At 41.4% G+C, this 20884-nt stretch overlaps 1 protein-coding gene across 1 annotated transcript; it reads right to left on the reverse strand.

Annotated features, from left to right (window-relative positions):
- Positions 1 to 465: 465 nt before the first annotated feature.
- LOC120437390 lies at positions 466 to 13618 on the reverse strand. The gene is made up of 7 exons (XM_039607924.1): positions 13335 to 13618; positions 11943 to 12078; positions 8290 to 8421; positions 4331 to 4462; positions 3946 to 4047; positions 1623 to 1754; positions 466 to 1537 (listed from the first exon to the last, which is right to left on the reverse strand). The coding sequence occupies exons 2-7, from the start codon at positions 12050 to 12052 to the stop codon at positions 1513 to 1515; spliced, it is 633 nt and encodes a 210-aa protein (XP_039463858.1). The 5' UTR covers positions 12053 to 12078; positions 13335 to 13618; the 3' UTR covers positions 466 to 1512.
- Positions 13619 to 20884: the final 7266 nt, after the last annotated feature.

Raw genomic sequence — 20884 nt, forward strand, 5'->3', positions numbered from 1 at the left:
AAATCATTGACTGTCAGTGACAAACATCCAGATTTGATGACACTGTGCAGAAGCTCTGATGGTCACAGAGAAAAGTCAAAGTGGAGAAACTTGTGTTTGAGTTCAGAATCCAAGTTTCCTTTGCTGTTCCTGTCTTATTAAACACAGAGTGATCAGCCAACAAACTCCACAGTAAAAGCCTTCATCACAGAGCTGATTATGTCCTTCACTGGATGTACTGGAAGTTTGGGATCCATCACTTTGACCTGACCTTTGACCTCCTCTAAAAACTGTGGTGGAGCAGCGGCGTCACATCCAGAGCTTTCAGCTTTATTTTGAAAGAGTTCAGTCAGCAGGAAGTGAACTTCTGGGTTCTGATTTTCTTTCTCTTATTTTACAGAAGTGAAGAAGAAGAACTAAAAGCTTTGAAATGATCTGAGTTATATTTTTGAACATTACAAACTGAGTTCAGCCTCCAGCAGTAACTTTGTTTCATGATGCCTCCCTGATGATGTGATGTTTGATTACAAACCTGTTTATGTGTCAGACATTCATCACATGAACACAGGAAGAAAAAAGCAGCCAATGAAACAAATGACAGAAACGTGTTCATTCACTGCCATCATCCATGTTTTCTATGTACAGATGTTTGTAAAGAACACGTGTGCAGCGCTTTGTTCTGAGTATCTGCTGTCAGCACACAGAGCAGCAATAACTACAACCACACGTTTCTGTAGATGCTGAACATCAGCCTGGAGGAATCTGACCTCAGGTCTGCACACAGAGCAGCTTCACCTCTGGGATGATGCTGCTTCAGCTCCTACAATCAGGCAGAAGCTTCTGCAGCATCAGGACACAAACAGAGAGGAGCTTCTATCCTCAGACCATCCAAGTCCTACATCAGAACGTGCTCCCCTCATAGCAGCACCATCAGGGTTTAAACAGGACCTCACATCATGTTCTTGTCTCACTGTCATATTTCAGATCATATCTGATTCATTATGACGTCACACGCTGCTGCACTGATCCTGCTGCTTCATTACTGCTGATATTACTCTGCTCACTTACTCTGTTTACATCACTTTGCTCATCTACACTGCTCTGTCAGTACATGCTGTGCTAATGTGGCACAAAGCACTTTAACATTACATCTGCACAATGTTTCATTATTTCATTTAATGATTGTTTCTAATGTTTTGTCCAGTCACAGGAGCAGCTCAGCACATTTCACTGTGTTGGACGTGTTTGACGATGCCTGTGACAAACAAACAGCCTCGGACTCTTCAATCTTCTTCTTTCTTTGGAGATCAGCTCAGTGGCCTGTTGAGACCATCTTTCTGTTTCTGATGACTCAGTTCAGATTATTATCCTGATACTTTCTTTTAAAATGTGATGGAATCATTTATCTGACGTTCTGTCTATGAAGTCTGTAGATTTTGGTTTCTTTATCATCTTCTTGACTTTTAAACTCTAGATTGTGAAACAGGCCTAAATAAAGATTTGCTTTTTGCCTGCGAGTCTGTGTTTGAGTCTTCACCGAGTGTTTGACAAATGTCCCCTGTTCAAACACACAATTTATTAAAAACTAGCAAGATAAGATAAGATGATGTCAGTGGTAGAATTACAGTTAGCAGATCTCTTACATGGTCAGCTGGGGTCCATGATTGAAGAACATTGTTGCTGCAGGTTCATTACTGAAGTCTGGAGGTCTTTCTTTGGACCAGTCACTCCTCACAGACACACAGCTGGATACTGGAGACTGTGACCTCTGACCTCTGCAAACACAAACACATCAATTACTGATAAATTCTCTGGTTAAAATCTTTGAAGTAACTCTAAACACACAAACTAGATAATGCAGAGACGTTCACAGGAAAACAAGGAGGATATGATTTTGTGTCATTCTGTCTGCACGTTAGTACAGAAAGCACTGTGTACATGTTTAAAATGTCATGTCACATTTGACCTCTGACCTCTCCTTCAATTTCAATTCAATTCAGCTTTATTTATACAGCATTAAACCACAACAACAGTCGCTTCAAGGCGCTTTATAGGTAGACACTACAATAATACATACAGAGAAAACCCAACAATCATATGACCCCCTATGAGCAAGCACTTTGGCGACAGTGGGAAGGAAAAACTCCCTTTTAACAGGAAGAAACCTCCAGCAGAACCAGGCTCAGGGAGGGGCGGGGCCATGTGAGAGGAGGAGGGCAGGATAAAGACATGCTGTGGAAGAGAGACAGAGGTTAATAATAACTAATGATTAAACACAGAGAGGTGTGTGAACACGGAGAGAGAAGAAGAGATCAAGAGGTCACAGATTGATCTGGAGGTCAAACTGATAATAATACTATAGAGCTGTTTAAAACTATGTTCCTTACTGCCAACATACAGACCTGTAGGGATATACATGGATTCTAATTACCACATTACTCTGACCTCTGACCTCTTCCTCAAGGTCAAATCAGGTGCTGATGGTTCTGAGTTTGGGCATGTTTGGGTTTTGTATGTATGTTGTTGGATCATCATGTCTGCATCATGTTGTGTTCTGGTTATAGAGTTTTATTTACGTCCCTGTGGTGATTCTGTGTTGTTCGCTCCCTGTTTGCTTAGCTGATAGGTTGGATTCCTGTTCCTGTCTTCTGTCTGTCTGTCAAGTTTACAGCTGTGTCCCAAAACGTAAGCCGCATCCTTCAGAGAACCCAGCCTTCGCGGTCTACGTGGGCCGGGTCCTTCGAAGACCGAGAAGGCCGGAAGTGCGAGGCTGTGAAATGGGACGGGCTAGCCTTCAGATTTGCGTCACCGCTGTGTCGGTGGAGTTTAATAAACTCGGCCGTCTGCTCCTTGCTATCTAAAATATAACAGGACACTGGCGTAAACTCTCGACCATCTCACACGTCTGTTTAATCAGTTTTCTGTTTGACGTTTATTCAGCTGTGTGAAAACCACCCGGGGGATTAATAAAGTTTTATTTAATCTAATAATCTAATAACTTTGATCTCAGCCAACCCGATTTACTCACGAACAAATAAAACACCGAAAAAAGCCAAACAATTACATTTTTAAGTTATCCGAGTGACTTATATATCATGTTTAACCTGAGTAGCGAAAGAGCGGGGGTCTGAAAACGATGACGCCGGGAGTCCGCTGCTCTCGCCGGCTCGAGTGACCATTGAATCCCCCAGTTTGCTATCGAGCTGGTGGGTAACAGACGTCTCTGAAAACGTCGGCACACTTTTGCAAATATGCGATGTCTTGATAAACCGAGCAGATATTTGAAGTTTACACAGCTACTTTCTCGCCTGAAAATATGTTAAAAGTTTATTTTGTGACCCAGAAAGATCAATAAGAGTAATATTGAAAGTTAGTAGCGGCCGCCATTGTTGGCAGCTGAAAATTGGCTGGGCCGCGCTATGAATTCTGGGATATGGTGGGCCACGAAGGACACACCCGACCCATCCTTCAAATTCGGGGAAATGAAGGACGCATTTGAACGAGACGACGAACTGGGACAGCCTTCGTCGCCTGGTTGTGACGTAGTCGGCCTTCAAATGTGGCCTTTGAAGGATGCAGCCGACGTTTTGGGACACAGCTTGTGTCTGGCTCTCAGTGTCAGTCATTTCCTGTTTTATTTTGACATTCTCTCATCTTGTGTGCACTTTGTTCAGTTTTGCTTTCCCTGTCTCATTAGTTTCAGCTCTGTTCCCTCATCATCCTGTGTGTGTTAATGAGTTTTCCTCGGTTCTTTGTTGTGTTCCTCCTCATCATACTTTCAGTCTGGCTCGTGTTTTATTATTTTTCAGGTTATCAGTAATAAAGCTGTTTTTGAGTTTTTCCATCATGTTTCCTGAGCCTTGAATTTGGGTCCTTCTCTGCCACACATGCTGACAGGATCATGAAGCCAGCAGACTCGATTCTCCTAGATTACAGGATCTAAACACAGAATAATAGTTTCCTTACATTGTTGGTGCAGGTTCATTACTGAAGTCTGGAGGTCTTTCTTTGGACCAGTCACTCCTCACAGACACACAGCTGGATACTGGAGACTGTGACCTCTGACCCCTGCAAACACAAACATCAGTTACTGATAGATTCTGACATGAACACCATATAAACAGCTGATCGTCCATCACTCACAAATTTCTATCAGACTGTGAGCTCCTTTACAGAAATGTGACATCATCACAAACAGCTGATTGTTCTGTTGGTACCAACACGGCTGCGGCCGCCACAGATCAACACAAACACAGATTATTGATCTTATCAGAGATATTTCTGCTGTGAACAACATGTCAGATTATTTCAGTCTACCTCACAATTTCTATGGCTTTAGCAGCTCTCTTACATGGTCAGCTGAGCTTCATGATTGAAGAACATTGTTGGTGCAGATTCATTACTGAAATATGGAGGTCTGTCTTTGGACCAGTCACTCCTCACAGACACACAGCTGGATGCTGGAGACAGTGACCTCTGACCTCTGCAAACACACATATGTTACATTCATATCATAAAAAACATGATTATTGATTTTAGACAGTCTTCTCATAGCTCATCACCTACCATCATTAAAGCTGCTGATACTGAGATTGTTGAGAGTTTAGCAAGTATTGTCTTAAGTAATGTTTCATCTGAAATGTTGTCCTTGTTTTACAGAAGTTTTATTGAATCTGTCGTGTCTTTCTGTATCGCTGCTTGGTTTGGTAACATGACTCTGAAGAACAAGAATCAGTTGGGACTTTTGTTAAATCTCAGGGCTTTCGCAGGACCGTCTTTTGGCCATTTATAACAAGCATGTGCTGAGGAAGGCTCATTTTATTGTTAATTGTTAAAGTACTGAATAGAACTGAGACCGAGTCCAGCCGCTCTCCAGGAGACTGGTTCCAGAGCCCAACTATATCTAGCCAGTAACTCTCAACTTCATGCACTAACTCGGGCTCCTTCCCCACCACAGAGGAGAGATTCTGTGTCCCAATTGTTAGTCTTGGTAGCCAGGGATCGGTCCACCTGGCCCTCCACTCCTGGTCGCCAACTGACACACATTGCAGGTGACCTCTATGGCACCTCCTGTGGGTGGAGGGCCTGCAGGAGGATGGGCCTATCAGGCTTTCAAATGAATTAAAAGTCTGTCTGGGTCTTTGGTTGATTAATAGGCTGGTGTGAAAAATTGCTGCCACACCGCCCCCTCGGCCTGTGCTTCGAGGTTTCTGATAGTTAGAATGACTCGGAGGTGTTGATTCATTTAAACTAACATAATCATCCTGCTGCAACCAGGTTTCTGTAAGGCAGAGTAAATCGATTTGTTGATCATTTATTAAGTCATGTACTAACAGAGACTTGGAGGAGAGAGACCTAATCTCCAAAAGTTGATTCTGTTCATCTGGACGTAGCGTTTTGTGGGAGAAACGTTTCATCACTCATCCAAGTGACTTCTTCAGTCTCAGCTGACTGCAGGTTTCCCCAAATCTTATAAACAGTACATTTGCATAATGACTGAAACCAGCCCACTGAGGGAGCAATGGGCTGGGAGGTCAGTTCCTTAATCTTAATTATGCAAATTCTCATGACCATTGATCAACAACCACTGATCAATGGCCATGAGTCCCATTCACAGAGAGTTGGGGAATGGCTGCAATCACAGCATTGTAAGATGGTGACAGATGTACCCTTAGGCCCCCTCCTCGATTCAGAGATGGTCTTTCCCTTTTCACGTAAATGGCCTCCTTGACTCCGCCCTCAAACCAGCGTTCCTCCCTGTCCAGGATGTGTACATCCTCATCATTGAAAGAGTGTCCACTGGCCTGTAGGTGTTTTTAGTGGGTTTTGGTCAGTGATTGTTGATCAATGGTCATGAGAATTTGCATAATTAAGATTAAGGAACTGACCTCCCAGCCCATTGCTCCCTCAGTGGGCTGGTTTCAGTCATTATGCAAATGTACTGTTTATAAGATTGGGGAAACCTGCAGTCAGCTGAGACTGAAGAAGTCACCTGGATGAGTGACGAAACGTTTCTCCCACAAAACGCTACGTCCAGATTAACAGAATCAACATTTGGAGATTTACTTTCCTGGATGATTGAGCATGCATCAAGAGAGAGACCTAATATTTAATAATCCACATTTCACTGTTTTACTCTTTGGTTCAGATGTGGATACTGTATTGTTCTTTCTTTGTGATTATTTTATGTTTAAGTTGTTTGTTGCTGGTTTTTAGTTTGTTTTTTGTCTGTTTGGGAGCTGACACAGTCTCTATGGAGATGGGTTTTTGGGGGGGTAGCAGGAGGAGAGAAGCTGCAGAGAGGCGTGTAAGACTGCAACTCTGCTTCCTGGTCCCAACTCTGGATAGTCATATTTTGGGGGGTTTAATAAATTGGTCCATATTTCTAGAAATGAGAGCTGCTCCATCCAAAGTGGGATGGATGTCGTCTCTCCTAACAAGACCAGGTTTCCTCCAGAAGGTTTGCCAATTATCTATGAAGCCCACATCGTTTCTGGGACACCACTCAGACAGCCAGCAATTTAAGGAGAACATGCGGCTAAACATGTCACTCCTCCTCTCTTTCTCTGGTATTGCTCTTCAGGCAGTTAGCCTTTGCTTGGCAGTTTCTAAGGTCTCAGGTACTGGCAGCTTGTTGTGCTTCTTAGGGACCCTCCTTTTCTTCATCCTTCACCTTCCTGTAGCTTAGACAGTTGGCTAACGTCCCTCCAAGCTATCCTGATCTTGGCCTCTAGTCTTCTTCTCCATAGTGGGTACTGCTCCCTGTGGCTGTTAGTCTTATATTTAAGCTTCTCCGTGATCGTTGCTGCCATGGTGTAGATCAGCTGGTTGGTTTCAGTGATGGTTGTAGTAGGGTTTATCTGTAATGTTGCATTCACATCTTCTAGTATACCTTCAGAGGGTACTTTGTATAGTCTTGGTAATCAGCCACAGAGAATCCAGGGTTCCAGCTTAGCCATGATCTCTATTTCAGGTCAGCTGCTCTCACAATGCCTTCGGTGCACCAGTTATTCTTGGAGGTGGATACCCAATGAAGGAGGGTGGGGATGATGACATCTGCCCTCTGACCTAGGGATGAGTATCGTTGAGGTTTTATCCGATACCAGTGCTCAACTGGTGCTTTTGAAATGGTGCCGGTGTTTAAACGGTGCTCGAACCGGTGCTTAAAGAATGGAGAACACAAACTTTGTCCAAAAACCTCTCATGTTTAACTGTTTTCCACTTTTTCTTTGGTCATTTTAGCCTTTTTGGCCAGGGTGAAGGGAGTATCTGCCATCAAACGAGAAGACAGCCGCATGTAACTACGACTGTGTTTGCTAGTTCACCTTACATGCATTAATTTAATAACGTGGTTAGCGTACTCAACGTAAATTACATTACATTTTAATCTGTAGCTCTAATCTAAAAGAACTACGTACCTGGGCCCGCCTACTATCCTTGGGAAGGTAAAATGATTGGATAGAATCCAAAGTGTATGACATCTCAGGAAATAAGGGCACCAGATACCGGTACCCATCCCTACTCTGACCTGACATCCTGGCTCCCCTTTGCTGTAGCATGTGATTGTGGTTCCTTCTTCTGAATGTTGGAACACAGAGTTACTCGTTGTTTCGTCATCAGTCTAGATGTTGGGTATCAAAGCTTCAAAAGGTCGCACATCCTCTTCATGTAACTCCTTCTGCTGAGGTTAGGGGACCAGTTCCCCGTTCTCGTCTCTTGTCCACTTATGGCTTGTTGTTCCAGCAGCCCACTTCTTATTAGTGTGTCCTGGTTTCTCAACACCTTCCTAATCAAAGCGATGCTTGAGCTGGTAAGGCTTCAGTTATGTATTTTTTGCACATACTACGAGGAAGGCTTGGGTTGCATGGGTCGCCCAGCCTGTTGATATTTACTGGATTCACACCCTGCTCGGGATTCAAATCCCAACGGGTTTTCCCACTACGCTATCCAGGTGATATCAGCGTGGCTCAGGCTGATTCAATGACTCTTCACTTCCCTCCTGTTTTTATGATGAATATCACGGTCAGCAGTGACACGTGTTCCTGCTCCTCGAGATTAAAATTGAGCCTCTGCTCTTTATTAACCCAATGCCATGGGGAGTCTGGGCATCGAAGCTCCATTGATGATGGCTCTCTTTTTCTAATCATGCATTTAACACTGGAGCTAAACCTGCTTGCTGGATTGGCCTCTTGTTTATTAAAAACTAGCAAGATAAGATAAGCTTTATTAGAAATTTGTTATCATACACAGACCACCGTTAGGAATGAATTATGATGTCACTGGTAGAATTACAGTTAGCAGATCTCTTACATGGTCAGCTGAGCTCCATGATTGAAGAACATTGTTGCTGCAGGTTCATGACTGAAATATGGAGGTCTGTCTTTGGACCAGTCACTCCTCACAGACGTACAGCTGGATACTGGAGACTGTGACCTCTGACCTCTGCAAACACAAACATCAATAACTGATCAGTTCTCTCTGACAGTCATATGATCAGCTGATCACTCTGTGATATTGTGTCTGCCTCATAACGCTGACAGGTCAGCCAATCATCAGCCAGTTTTTCTGTCTCTGAATGAACTCAGTTGGTTCTCAGCTCTTCTCTCTGATTCTGCTGCACTGACTTCACTTAAACTTACAGAGTTCAGATCTTAACAAGAAAACAAGTCAATAAAAATCAAACTCAGATCAAACAGTTTGAACCAATCACAGATCAATGATTCTGTCATGGTTATGTGTAAATGACTAAGTTAGTAGTAGGGATGGGTACCGGTGTCCGGTGCCATGATGGCACCGGTTCTGACATAAACGGTAGTAACCAGACCAAAAAGCAGCGCACATTTCGATGCTTTATTTCGGTGCTTTTTTTTTCCTGAGCCAATTCTAGCCAATCATTTTACGTATCCGAGGATAGTAGGCGGGGGCAGGTACGTACGTTCTTTTAGAGCAGAGCTACAGATTAAAAATGCCCAAGGTGAAGCGATCAAAAGTCTGGCTGTACTTCACAGGAAAAGATGCAAACTCAGCAGCCTGCAACAAGTGCTTTAAGCTGATACTGTGATACTGTCAAAGGAGGTAACACCTCAAATCTGATGAAACACCTGGCGACGCATAGCGGGTTTTTTTTAAAGCCGAGAAATGCGCCGTGTTTGATAGCTTGCTGCGAGACCTCACAGCGAGCACATCTACTGCGGGTGTTTTGCCTGTTATCGGACCCGGAGTTAACAACATCCCCCACGAACCCGAAGAGTAGAGTCCTGGCCCCTAGCCCTGTCAGTGTAGCAGAAATGATGAGGATGATGATGGCAGCAGCAGCCGTTCTTCTCTGCGTGAGTAGCTTCATGTTGTTCGTGTGTAATTAACGTTGAGTACCAGGGGCGCTTCTAGGATCAGAGCTTTGGGGGTGCTGAGCACCCAGAGAGCTGCCCAGCCAGGCAAGATAAACTTTACACGTCACGATGAGACTTCTTCCCCGTCTCTGTCAGTCCCTGCATCCTTAAATGTCTCCAGTTGTCCCGAGTTCCCTCTGACTGTCTCCTTGGTGCATTTAAACCCCTGTTCCTCCCTGTCCTCATCCTCTGTTGTCTTCATCTCCGCTATCAGTCATCATAATTTTACCATCTCTGTGCAAGTCTGCAAATTTCTTTATTAAATCATAAGATTCTTAAATTCATCAAGTCTCTCTGTGCCTGGGTCCTCGTCACAAAACATGACATCACTGTTTTGTACATTTTAACACAATTTAATCCCCACATTTGTGAAAGAAAAGCAAAACAGTTTTTTGAGAAGTCTGTAACAAATCATCAAATCTGATAAAGGTTATTTAAATGATGCTCATAGTGAGTAAGAAGTAAACTGAGTGCATGTTTTGGACAGAGATTCACTTTTAATGAGTATGTATAATATAATACAGATACATAAAAAACACTCCCAAAACAGAATAAATTATTACAAAATATTCATAAAAAACTATAAAAATGGAGGCAACTTTGCCTGTGGTAGAATGTATACAATGTATGAAAAAATCTTTACTGCAGATACTAATTTAATAATACTAATATTGTGTTGTAAGATTTATGAGTTTCATGCTTTCATAGTGGTACTTGGGAGAGCTTGACATTTTTCTCAGGTGGTACACACTGTAAAAAGTTTGAGAAACACTGATAAGTGTTTCTCTGCCGCACAAGTCTGTATGAGGCAGTCATACAGACAACTGGACAGTCCAAAAGTTGGCCTACCTATTACTGGCTGAGGTTTTAGTAGAGTTGTGGCTGAACCACATAAAAATATATCATTAATTTTAATCTCCCCAATCAATGATAATGTTATGTTGGAATGTTGTTAAAGAGGGTCAAAAATGTTTCAACCCAGTTTGTTTTGCAGATTCTGTACAGCAGCTTTAATATAGCGAGGACACAACTTCCAGACTGTGTGAGTAAAATCAGGTTTTTTCTCTTTGTCAGTTTAACAGTTTCTGTTTTGCCTGTCACTGTTCCCTGTCTGTTTCCTTACCTGCTTCTTCCTGACCTTCTACTTTCTCCTCACATTCCCTCTTTCCTCTCTCCCTCTTTGGACTGACAATCACACACAAATAGATTCAATTATATGAAAAAATTACATTAATATGAAAAAATACTATTAAGATCACTAACAAAAAGTCCTCTCTCAGTGTACTTTCAACCAAAAGGCAAATAACCAAACCACATGAACATCTAATAAAAGATATAAATATTGAAACACTGATCCAACATTATCCTTTATTGATGGATCATTTGTTCTTACACTTTTACCTGAATGTGGCTCCTGTTTTTGAAAAAAACTTCCTTATATCCATTATGAACCTGGCTGTCTCTCTCTACACACACACACACACACACACACACAACAGGAGTTATAAGGTTAATGGGCATTCAGTCAGTTAGCTAGTTAGTATCCATTTCAAACAGGACAGTGGTAACAACAGCAGGCTACGGACAATTTTAAGTTTTAGATTTTAAATAGGCTGTATACATTTCAGTGGGAGCAACAGGACGGTCAAATGTCGCTGAATTTACTACAGAGCAGGACGGATTGTAGGGTAGCAAACATCATTGGAAAACACGTTTTCAACACTGCAGGTTACCTGGTGTAATGTTTTTCAGCTAAAAAGAAACATGACTCCTAACTACATAAAGAGTAACTGAAGGTTAAATGCTGCTAATATGTCCTGTTTTAATCCAGGCACTCCACCTCCGCTCCGCTGCGTCTCAGCCACCATCGCTCTGGCAGCAACGACCCTAGAGCCAGAGTGGGGGCGAGCTGGAACAAACCATTTTGAGAGGGGGGAGGGGTTATCTATACTTTTGTTGTTAAAATGTTCCGTCTCAACTAAGTACTGTATGCTTTTTATATTTTTAGTAGTGTGCCACACAAACAGCAAATATTGTCAAAAAAAAGTAAGAAATCTTTGGAGGTGCTTTGATTCATTTTGGGGGTGCTGAAGCACCCCCAAAAATGGGCTAAAATCGCCCCTGTTGAGTACGCTAACCACATTATTACATTAATGCATGTAAGGTGAACTAGCAAACACCGTCGTAGTTACATGCGGCTGTCTTCTTGTTTGATGGCAGATACTCCCTTCACCCTGGCCAAAAAGGCTAAAATGACTAAAGAAAAAGTGGAAAACAGTTAAACATGAGAGGTTTTTGGACAAAGTTTGTGTTTTTTCCATTTTTTAAGCACTGCTTCCAGCCAAGAGTGATACCATATATGCCCTATAGCTGCAGAAAAGGCTAACATTGTTATCTTTTTACAAAAAAAAAAACAGCTGAACATGAGGTTTTTGGACCAATTTTGTGTTCTCCATTCTTTAAGCACCGGTTTGAGCACCATTTAAGCACCGGCACCGTTTCAAAAGTACCGGTTTGGCACCGGTATCGGATAAAACCTAAACGATACCCATCCCTAGTTAGTAGTGTTCTTACATTGTTGCTGCAGGTCCATGACTGTAATGTGGAGGTGTTTGTGTGACCCCGTCACTCCTCACAGACACACAGCTGGATGCTGCAGATGCTGCTCCGTCTTCTTCCTCCATCTTCTTGATGTCAGGGTGGAGTTAGTCTGAGAGGTAAACACACACTCAGAGGTGCTGTTGTACTGGAAGCATCACACTGACGGGTTTCTAATGTTGGAGCTTTGGCCCTAAAGTCCAAACCAGTTATTTTAGAGGCTCAAAGTCTTTAGAAAAACACCAAAACCATCACATTATTTAATAAGTACATGATCAGGTGGATGAAGGAACTCAGTGTGTTTGGGATCATCATCATGGTGAGGAGCCCACATGTTACAGCTCCTTTGGAGAGAAGCTGAGGATCACTGCAGGAAGTGAGCTCATGAAACCAAAGTGCTGTTTGTGAGCAGGATGACTCTGTTATTGGACCTGCTCTGTGTTCTACATATGATCAATACTTAAAATATCTGTAAACATGTCATCTTATATTTGTTGCACTTGGTCACAGAGTTCTTTTCTACCTTTATTGATTCATTTTGGAATAAATTAAATATAAAGGAGCCAAAAACTGCCTGCAGCTTCTGCTCTGTGACAGGAAACTACTGTCAGGCTCAAAATGACTTCAGATTATTCATCACAGAGTGTTTATAGATCACAGGACACGTTACAGTTTTACTGTCGATGTTTTAGCTTTAAACCCCCCCCCCCCCCCCGCTGTGATAAGGTCTTACTGTGAATCTGCGCGCTCATTGGCTAATAACTTGAGACTGACAGGTGGTTATCCAATCAGCGTGCGGCCTCACACGGACATAAAACTCTTTACTTAAAGTTTGTTTCTGAAGGGATTTTCAGATCAGACCTGCCTACAGCCTGTTTACCGATATAATCAATATCAGATATCAGAGCAACAGAAACGTCGGTGATCAGGACGCCGGGACTGAGAACAGGAAGTGGCTCAAACGTCGCACTTTCATAAAGTCAGCCTGAACTCCTCCGACAGAGACTCTTTTTAGCGTTCACGGCTTGATGCGTATTTTGAATTGGAACAGTATTTGGTCTGTGAGTGATGACGTATCACAAGTCCACGAGAACGCAAGTACACACAAGAAACCGCCTGAGACTTTTCCACTGTCGCCATTTTAGGTTTTATAAATGCTGTGATAGGGGCGGATCTTTCTGTGAATCTGTACGCTCATTGGCTAATAACTTAAGATTGACAAGTCGTTATCCAATGAGCGCGCGGCCTCTTCCGACATAAAGTAGTTTCCTTTGAAAAACCAAAGTCTGATTATTTTTGCCTCCACTGACGGAGCCTGTTGTTCCCGCCACAGAGACACAGTAATGTCAGAGCGGTGTTAACACTCACCTGCCTCAGCACAGCTCTCACTGTCCTCCTGCTCTCTCACACTAAATGGATGCTCAGCTAAACTGTGCACTTCGCTTCACTTCCTCTCTACTTACAGGAAATCAGCCAAGTGGACGGAAAATGCTGAGAGGAGCCGATCGGGCTCACATTTCACCCACAGACACGAACAGCGTGGAATTATTTTATGTCATAAGAAGAAACATATTCATGTTAACACTAGTGATGGGTCCTGGAACACTGACGCACCGACGCATGTATCAAGCTCACCTAGCGAAGCCTGTATCGGTGCGTGCGTCGCTTTAAGAAAAAGTCACGTGATCGATACAGCTGCTGTATCGCTCATTACAAACGCGCCAAACTGTGTTTAAAAAGTACCGCATCCGCATCTGTCAACGGAACGAGTCGCCACCAAAAAACACGAAATTACTCTCGCAAAGATTAAAAACAAACAAACACATCTCTCCATAACAAAATGGAGCCCGAAAGAAAAAGAAATGTTTCTGCTGTGTGGGATCATTTTGATCTTTTAGCTGCAAATAAGGTAATAGTTTGTCTGTCTTTGTTTCAGTGTGATCTATCAGAATAGGAAAAACAGCAATGTGAGTTGAAGTGTAAATTATTTATTTCATTTTATGCAGGTTAAATGTCGCATCTGTTCTGCGGCGCTTTCTTACACAAACAAAAGCACCTCCTCAATGTTTAGGCATTACAGAGCCAAACATGAAAATGAGGAGACAAAGACACTGAGAATGAACACAGGTAGGCCTATATTGACACTGAACAGCTTTATCATCATTTTTTTTTTCATTAATATGTGTTTTATTATTTTGAAATCAAGCATCTAGGAAGACTGTTCTGGACCAGGCAGTCCTGAATTTTATTATAAGGGACTGCCAACCCCTTAGTATTGTGGAGAGTGTCGGAGAGAAACATTCCAAGATCAGAGGATCCTTTAAGGTACTGGAGGAATAGGAAGACATCTTATCAGAACTTTTCCCAACTGGCTTTACAGTTTTTGTGTACCCCAGCTTCATCTGTGCCTGTGAGTTTTCCAAAGCTGGGGAAATGGTGTCAAAAAAACTCAATAGACTGAATGCAAAGACATTGGATAAACTTATTTTTCTGAATAGAATTTTATAATAAACTCTGAGTCAAATGGGTGATATTACATTCACAATACTTTCATTTTAATTTTCACTTAATGTCATTCACAATATATTTTATAGATGTCTACAATATTTGAAATGTAAAAGATATAAAATGATTCCATGGAAAGTACCTTACAGTCAGGGCCGTTGCTAGCCATTTGGGTGCCCTAAGCACAAATGCTTTATGGTGCCCCCCCCCCCCGCCACTTAAAAAAAAACATTAATACTTTTGAATTTCTCAGTGGAATTTGTTTAATTAAATAACAACAAACATGACAGTTAAACAAATAAATAAGGTTAAAGGAGGTTAAAAATACTGTTACAAATAAATACTCAGGCCCCTTTGGAAAATTAAAATCAGAGCTGACATTAAAAGGACCTCTCCGCACAATTTCAACACGATCAGCATCTACAATGTGAGCTGGCCAAAGAGCAGGATCGGTTGAAGGGGGCACACATGTCTCCACAGTGTCACTTTCTGATAGTCTCTCAGTGACAGGACTCTCAGTGGTACTTGTGTATGGAACTGTACCTGAACTGGTGGTTGATGGTTCTTGTTCTTCTTGGCTAGGGATTGTTGCAGGGTCTACAATGGCTGGTGGTTGATGTCCAGGGATGGCACTACTACTGGATGGTTCATCCTGTCCTTGAGATCCTCCTTGAACATATTTAAGCATTGACCCTGCATACAAGAGAAAATATTCAGGGATTTTACAGAAATACAATTTTGAATCTACAGTAGGCCTACGAAAAATTGCATTATAAGACTAATAAATTAAGTAAGTCACTGGTACATTTAAAATTACTAACTATATTTTACATGTATAGATTTTCATAATGGCAAATGGCAATATAAACATGCTGTACATAATTTGATATAAATGCAAGTAGGAAATCTATATTACTGGAAGATATAGGTTTCATATTACACTGTAATATGAAACCTATATCTTATTTATGCCGCATAAATAAGATATGCGTCTTTATAGATATCCTGAAATGCAGCAACATACAAAGTAATCTTGTCTAATCTGATAATAATACTTGACTGCATCACTGACCTATCCCAAAGTTAAGGTTAATCAGTAGCATGCATGACGTTAGCCAGCTAGCAACCTGAGGAGGGAAATGCTAGTCTCACGATTGCTAACGTTATCTGAAAACCGTCAATTGAGTGACCATGATGAGTTGCTTTTAGTAGTCCATTCTATATTCATATCCACAACGTAAACAAACTACCCAACATCAATCATTTGCAACATTTGTTAACACAGTATGAACACTGCTAACAGGAGCTATCACAGAGTTGACGGACATGAGCGTGCAAGCAAGGGCTACAATAATGAACTTTTTTTATTGTTATTATTTAAACATTGCCTTACCGGCAAGCGACGCCTGAGTTTCATCACGCTTCCTCTTCTTCTTTCTTTTCTCCGCTCCCGACTCCTGTTGCCGTTTCGAGGCCATGTTCAAACAGGTGTTTACCAATACCGAATTGAGGCATTATAGAACAGACCACTGGGAGTGGGGGGGCACCAGGAGGAGACTGGAGACAGGGCACAAAGCAGATTCACCCCTTTTCTCGGGAAAATTGTTTTATGTTGCTTTTGTATTGTTTAACCATATTAATGCATATGATATTTATAGTATTAATATGGTTTACTTTTTTTTTTTTTACGACCCTGATTTTTTTGGTGCCCTACCGGCCATTTGGTGCCCTACGCAGTGTGCGTTATGTGCGTTTGCGGAGCTACGGCGCTGCTTACAGTGTACAAGTATGACGAGGTCATTGAATCAGTGTCTGTTGTGAGTCTCAAGTAAGTTGCCTGCAATGATATTTAAGGTCCAGCAGGTGTCAGTATGGAGCAAAACAGCAACACGAGGCCTCATCTACCCATCACTAGTTAACATTCACCTGCCTCAGCACAGCTCTGACTCTCCTCTTGCTCTCTGAACGGAGGCTCAACACTTTCACTTTCACTGCTCCTCCCTAAACACAGAGGATGCTGGGACTTGTAGTTTTTACCTTAATACTTAAAGATTTTATCTTCCGGTGCGATCTTCCTCTTTGTTTTTTGTGTATACTTTATTAATCCTCTGTAGGTAAATTATGCATTTAACCCATTCACTCAGTGGTTAATCCTGGCCCTGATGTTCTGAGAGGCTTCCCCGACTCTCTGCAAACACTTTTTAAACCACTTGACAGAAAAAAATTGTTTTCTTACAGTTCCACTTTCTCCTGTGTTTAATCAAGTTTCTGCTTCGGGATGCACCTCATCCTTCCAGCGGTTTGGGCCGGTGTCACTCTCTACCCTGAAGGGGATAACTGAGCATCTAAAAAATTCAAACTCTGTACGTGACATCCTCCCATCTCGCATCATCAAGGAGGGTTTTAATGTAATTGGGCCTATCCTTAATGAACTTATCATTGCTTTTGGGTGGTGTCCGACCACTTTTAAACATGCGGTAGTGAAACCTGTTCTTAAAAAAAGTAGCCTTGTCCAAAATGACCCTGCAAACTGTAGGCCGATTTCCAAACTCCCTTTCTTGGCTAAAATTCTAGAGAAAATAGTCCTTTTGCAACTACAGGCCTATCTAGATGCGAACAGCATCAGTGATAAATTCCAGTCTGGGTTCAAATCACGTCATAGTACAGAAACAGCATTGTTGAGAGTTTTCAATGATCTCCTTTTAATCGCTGATTCAGGGCGCTCAGCAGTTTTAGTTTTTTTGGATTTGTCCTCAGCGTTTGATTTAGTGGACCACAATATCCTTTTGATGAGGCTAGAGCACATGGTAGGCATTAAGGGTAATGCTCTTAGTTGGTTTAAATCGTACCTTTCTGAAAGGTCCTTCGCTGTTACGATGGGAAGTTACTCTTCCTCTGTTGTCCCCTTTTCCTGTGGTGTGCCCCAAGGGTCTGTGTTAGGCCCGCTGCGAGGACCTGCAAGGAGGAGAGGAGGACGGCAGCAAAAAGGAAGAACCTGGATATAAGAAAGTATTTTTCAAAGAAACCTGTAAGTCACTTAAAGCCAAGTTCACTCATAATAACGTTACTGTCATGATCCTGGGTCTATGACCTAGCGTTTTGAGTTTATTGTTATTATTTTCCAGTTTCTGCTGTTTTGTATTTTTTCTTAGGGTTTGAGTTGTGTTTCTATCATCCCTACCTGTGTCTCTCCTCTGTGTTCTGTTCGTGTCCCCAGTTGGTTGTGTAAAACAGTCTGTGTGTTTCCTGTTTTACTTTGTAGGTTTGTGTCTCGTTATGTCCATTAGTTCCAGCTGTTTCCCCTCCTGTGCGCTATTTCCTGATTATCTGATGTGTGTCTTTATACTGCGTCTCTGCTTGTGCTCCTCGTCGCGTCGTCTGTGTTTCTCTGTGAATCTCTGGGTACTCCGCATTATCCCGTGTTTCTCCATGTCTCTCTGCTCCTCGCTCCGTGTCCTCCTTTTTGTATTAGTTTTCCCAGTTTAGGTTTATGTTCGGTTCTGCTCCTCACCTTGGTTTTGTGCACTGTAAATAAAACCCACTTGCACCTCCGCCACTGTCTGCTATTGGATCCTCCTTTCTCACCTTCATACGACTGCTGCCCCAGTCGTGACAGTTACAGGCTATGCTAGGCTTTGGCCCACATCAGTCTAAAATTGTATGTAACCATGAATAACGTGTTTTGGAAACTAACTGCACAACAGGCAGCACTATTAGTTCTCTCAGTCTCAGAGTAACATTTCTAATTTTGATTGAAACTGTCAGAGAAAACGGAGCCTCGAGTAAGCCAGGATATTAGTTTACAGAGGCTGTTAAAATTATATGTCTAACGTTAAAATGTTGGTGACACAATAATTTCATCCTAATGGTACTGACATATTCATAGGGTTAATTTTTGAGACAAAATATCATGAGGTAGTCATGATTTTGCAAATATTCCACCTTGTAGTGCAGTTTGCACAAATTATTTTAAAAATGCACTCACCCTACAAACATTACTGATGAGTCAAGATCTGCACAAATTGACAGAAACACTGAAACAGCTACACATTTTATTCTTCTTGTCATGTATGTCCTATTTGTCAGGTGACAGAAGAACCAACACAAAGCTCAGAGAGTAATGGTCAGAGGTGGGACCAAGTCATTGTTTTGCAAGTCTCAAGTAAGTCTCAAGTCTTTATCGTTAAGTCACAAGTCAAGTCTCAAGTAATGTCAGGCAAGTCAGAGTCGAGTCTCAAGTCACTGGTGTAAAAGTCCGAGTAAAGTCACAAGTCTGAAACTTTGAATTTCAAGTCCTTTCGAGTCTTTAACAAAAAAAAAAAAAAAAAAAAAAAAAGAATGTTGCAATTATATGCTAAATGTAAATATTAGACCATGTAATTTTTAAATCTGTTTTTCTCAACACATGATGAAATACTGAACTTAGAAAATATACACAAATTGTGAAATTGCACCTCTATAAAATGCAGCTCAATTAAACTTAGCTCCAAGAATAATTTTCACTGACAGTTCTGAGATAAGCTGCATGTTATTCTTGGATGCGCTTGTAGGACCGGCTTTAAAATAGCATGACAAAAATATCTTACACATTAAAAAAAAAACAGTATCACCAATGTAGCCTGGACAACATTTGCTAGTTAGATGAAGTCAGCTATCCCATCGTAGCAAAAGAGAAGCACCACCATTCTTTATGCAACTTCAACTGTCGGACAAAGTTGGAAGTTGTTCCATCTCTGTCTGTGATTCTCTTCTTGCATGTTTTGCATATTGCATTTCAGTTTTTTGTTGACTACTTTATAGTTTATGCACCTGAAAAAAAACTAACTATTCGCAGCATTTTTGAGCGTTTCTTTTTTTTTTTTTTTTAAATCTGATTAATTTGATTTGCTGTGCTACAGCTCACGCACACATAGGTACGGAGTGTGGTTTGAGTAAATGAATGAATGAATTGAATTAATGGTGCACACTTTCTATATAATATGCGTGTTAAATTTTAGATTTGGGGTGAAATACCAAGTCTTTTCAAGTAAACCGGTTCAAGTCCAATTCAAGTCCCAGGTCATTCGTGTAAAAGTCCAAGTCAAGTCACAAGTCTTAGAACATTTTTTCAAGTCAAGTCTAAAGTCATAAAATTATTGACTCGAGTCTGACTCAAGTCCAAGTCATGTGACTCGAGTCCACACCTCTGGTAATGGTGATACAAGATCACAGGTGAAATTGGATGATGACTTGTCAGGTGACAGAGGCAGCTCTGTCATGTTGTGGCAAGGTCACAGGTGACTGACTGATGATTTGGTGCTATAGATTAACTAGGATTTATTATCATGACAATTGTTAGGCTGCTGATGTAAATTGATTCATTCGTGTATATTTGACAAAGAATCTGAATTGACATGTCTCACTTTTTATATGGCACGAATCAATGTGTTATTTTATCAGGTGGCAATATGTCCTAGTGCAGTCAGAGGGGAAGAGCCAGGGCCAAAGGTGAGGCACATCAAGCACATAATAATAATTTTAATCTGAGGATAAAACGCATGTACTCAGGCTGAAAGAAGCTTCAGTGCTCTCAGAAGACTAAAAACATGGCTAAGGTCAACAATGACTCAAATGAGATTAAACAATGCTGCTGTATGTCCACCAGGAGAGACTGGACAGTATAGATGTAAAAGAAATATGCCAGCAGTTTATCTCAGTTAACGAGAGGAGAAGGCATGTGTTTGGCTGCTTCACATAGTGGACATTGAGTTGTTGTGTGGGGCACCAGTAGTCCATGTCTGTTGCTGTAACAGTAGTTCATGTTTAGAATAAAAAATCCCAGCTCACTGATTTGATCGGGGCAATAGTGCCTAAAATGTTTCATAATTTTGCTGAGAGATCTTTTACTTTGTGGTAATCTTAGATGAGTAGTTTTATGGACAAAAACCACCAGGTCATTCAGTGTTCCCTTAGTGCTAATGTATCAGAGATGTTGGTGCACTATAACTGAAGTAATGTTGTTAAGTCCTTAAAGTCATATTCTTTTATTGTCATGACTGTATTTTTATTTTTGTATGATACCTGATTTATATGGAATATGGCTGAAGTAAACTAAAGCCTAAAATACTTAGTCAGTCATTTGTTTAATAGTAATTTAACATTATATAATTCACATATAAAACTATGAATTGTAATTTTAAATGGTTTAAAAGCATGTAGAATAGCACATGTAGGCAAGTATATTTCTCTTTTATTTATCAAGAAGCAAAGACAAAAAGGGAAAAAAAGAAACAGGGCAGGGTTCGATGGTTGAATCATCCGTCCCCACCAATGCCAAAACCAAATCTACGCCCTTGACATAATCCCTTTTACACTCTTAGAAACCACAACTAAAGCCACTAAAAACTTCAGATCTGCTAAACAGGAGAAAAGGT

Source organism: Oreochromis aureus, linkage group 3, assembly GCF_013358895.1.
Source record: "Oreochromis aureus strain Israel breed Guangdong linkage group 3, ZZ_aureus, whole genome shotgun sequence".
Taxonomy (NCBI): domain Eukaryota; kingdom Metazoa; phylum Chordata; class Actinopteri; order Cichliformes; family Cichlidae; genus Oreochromis; species Oreochromis aureus.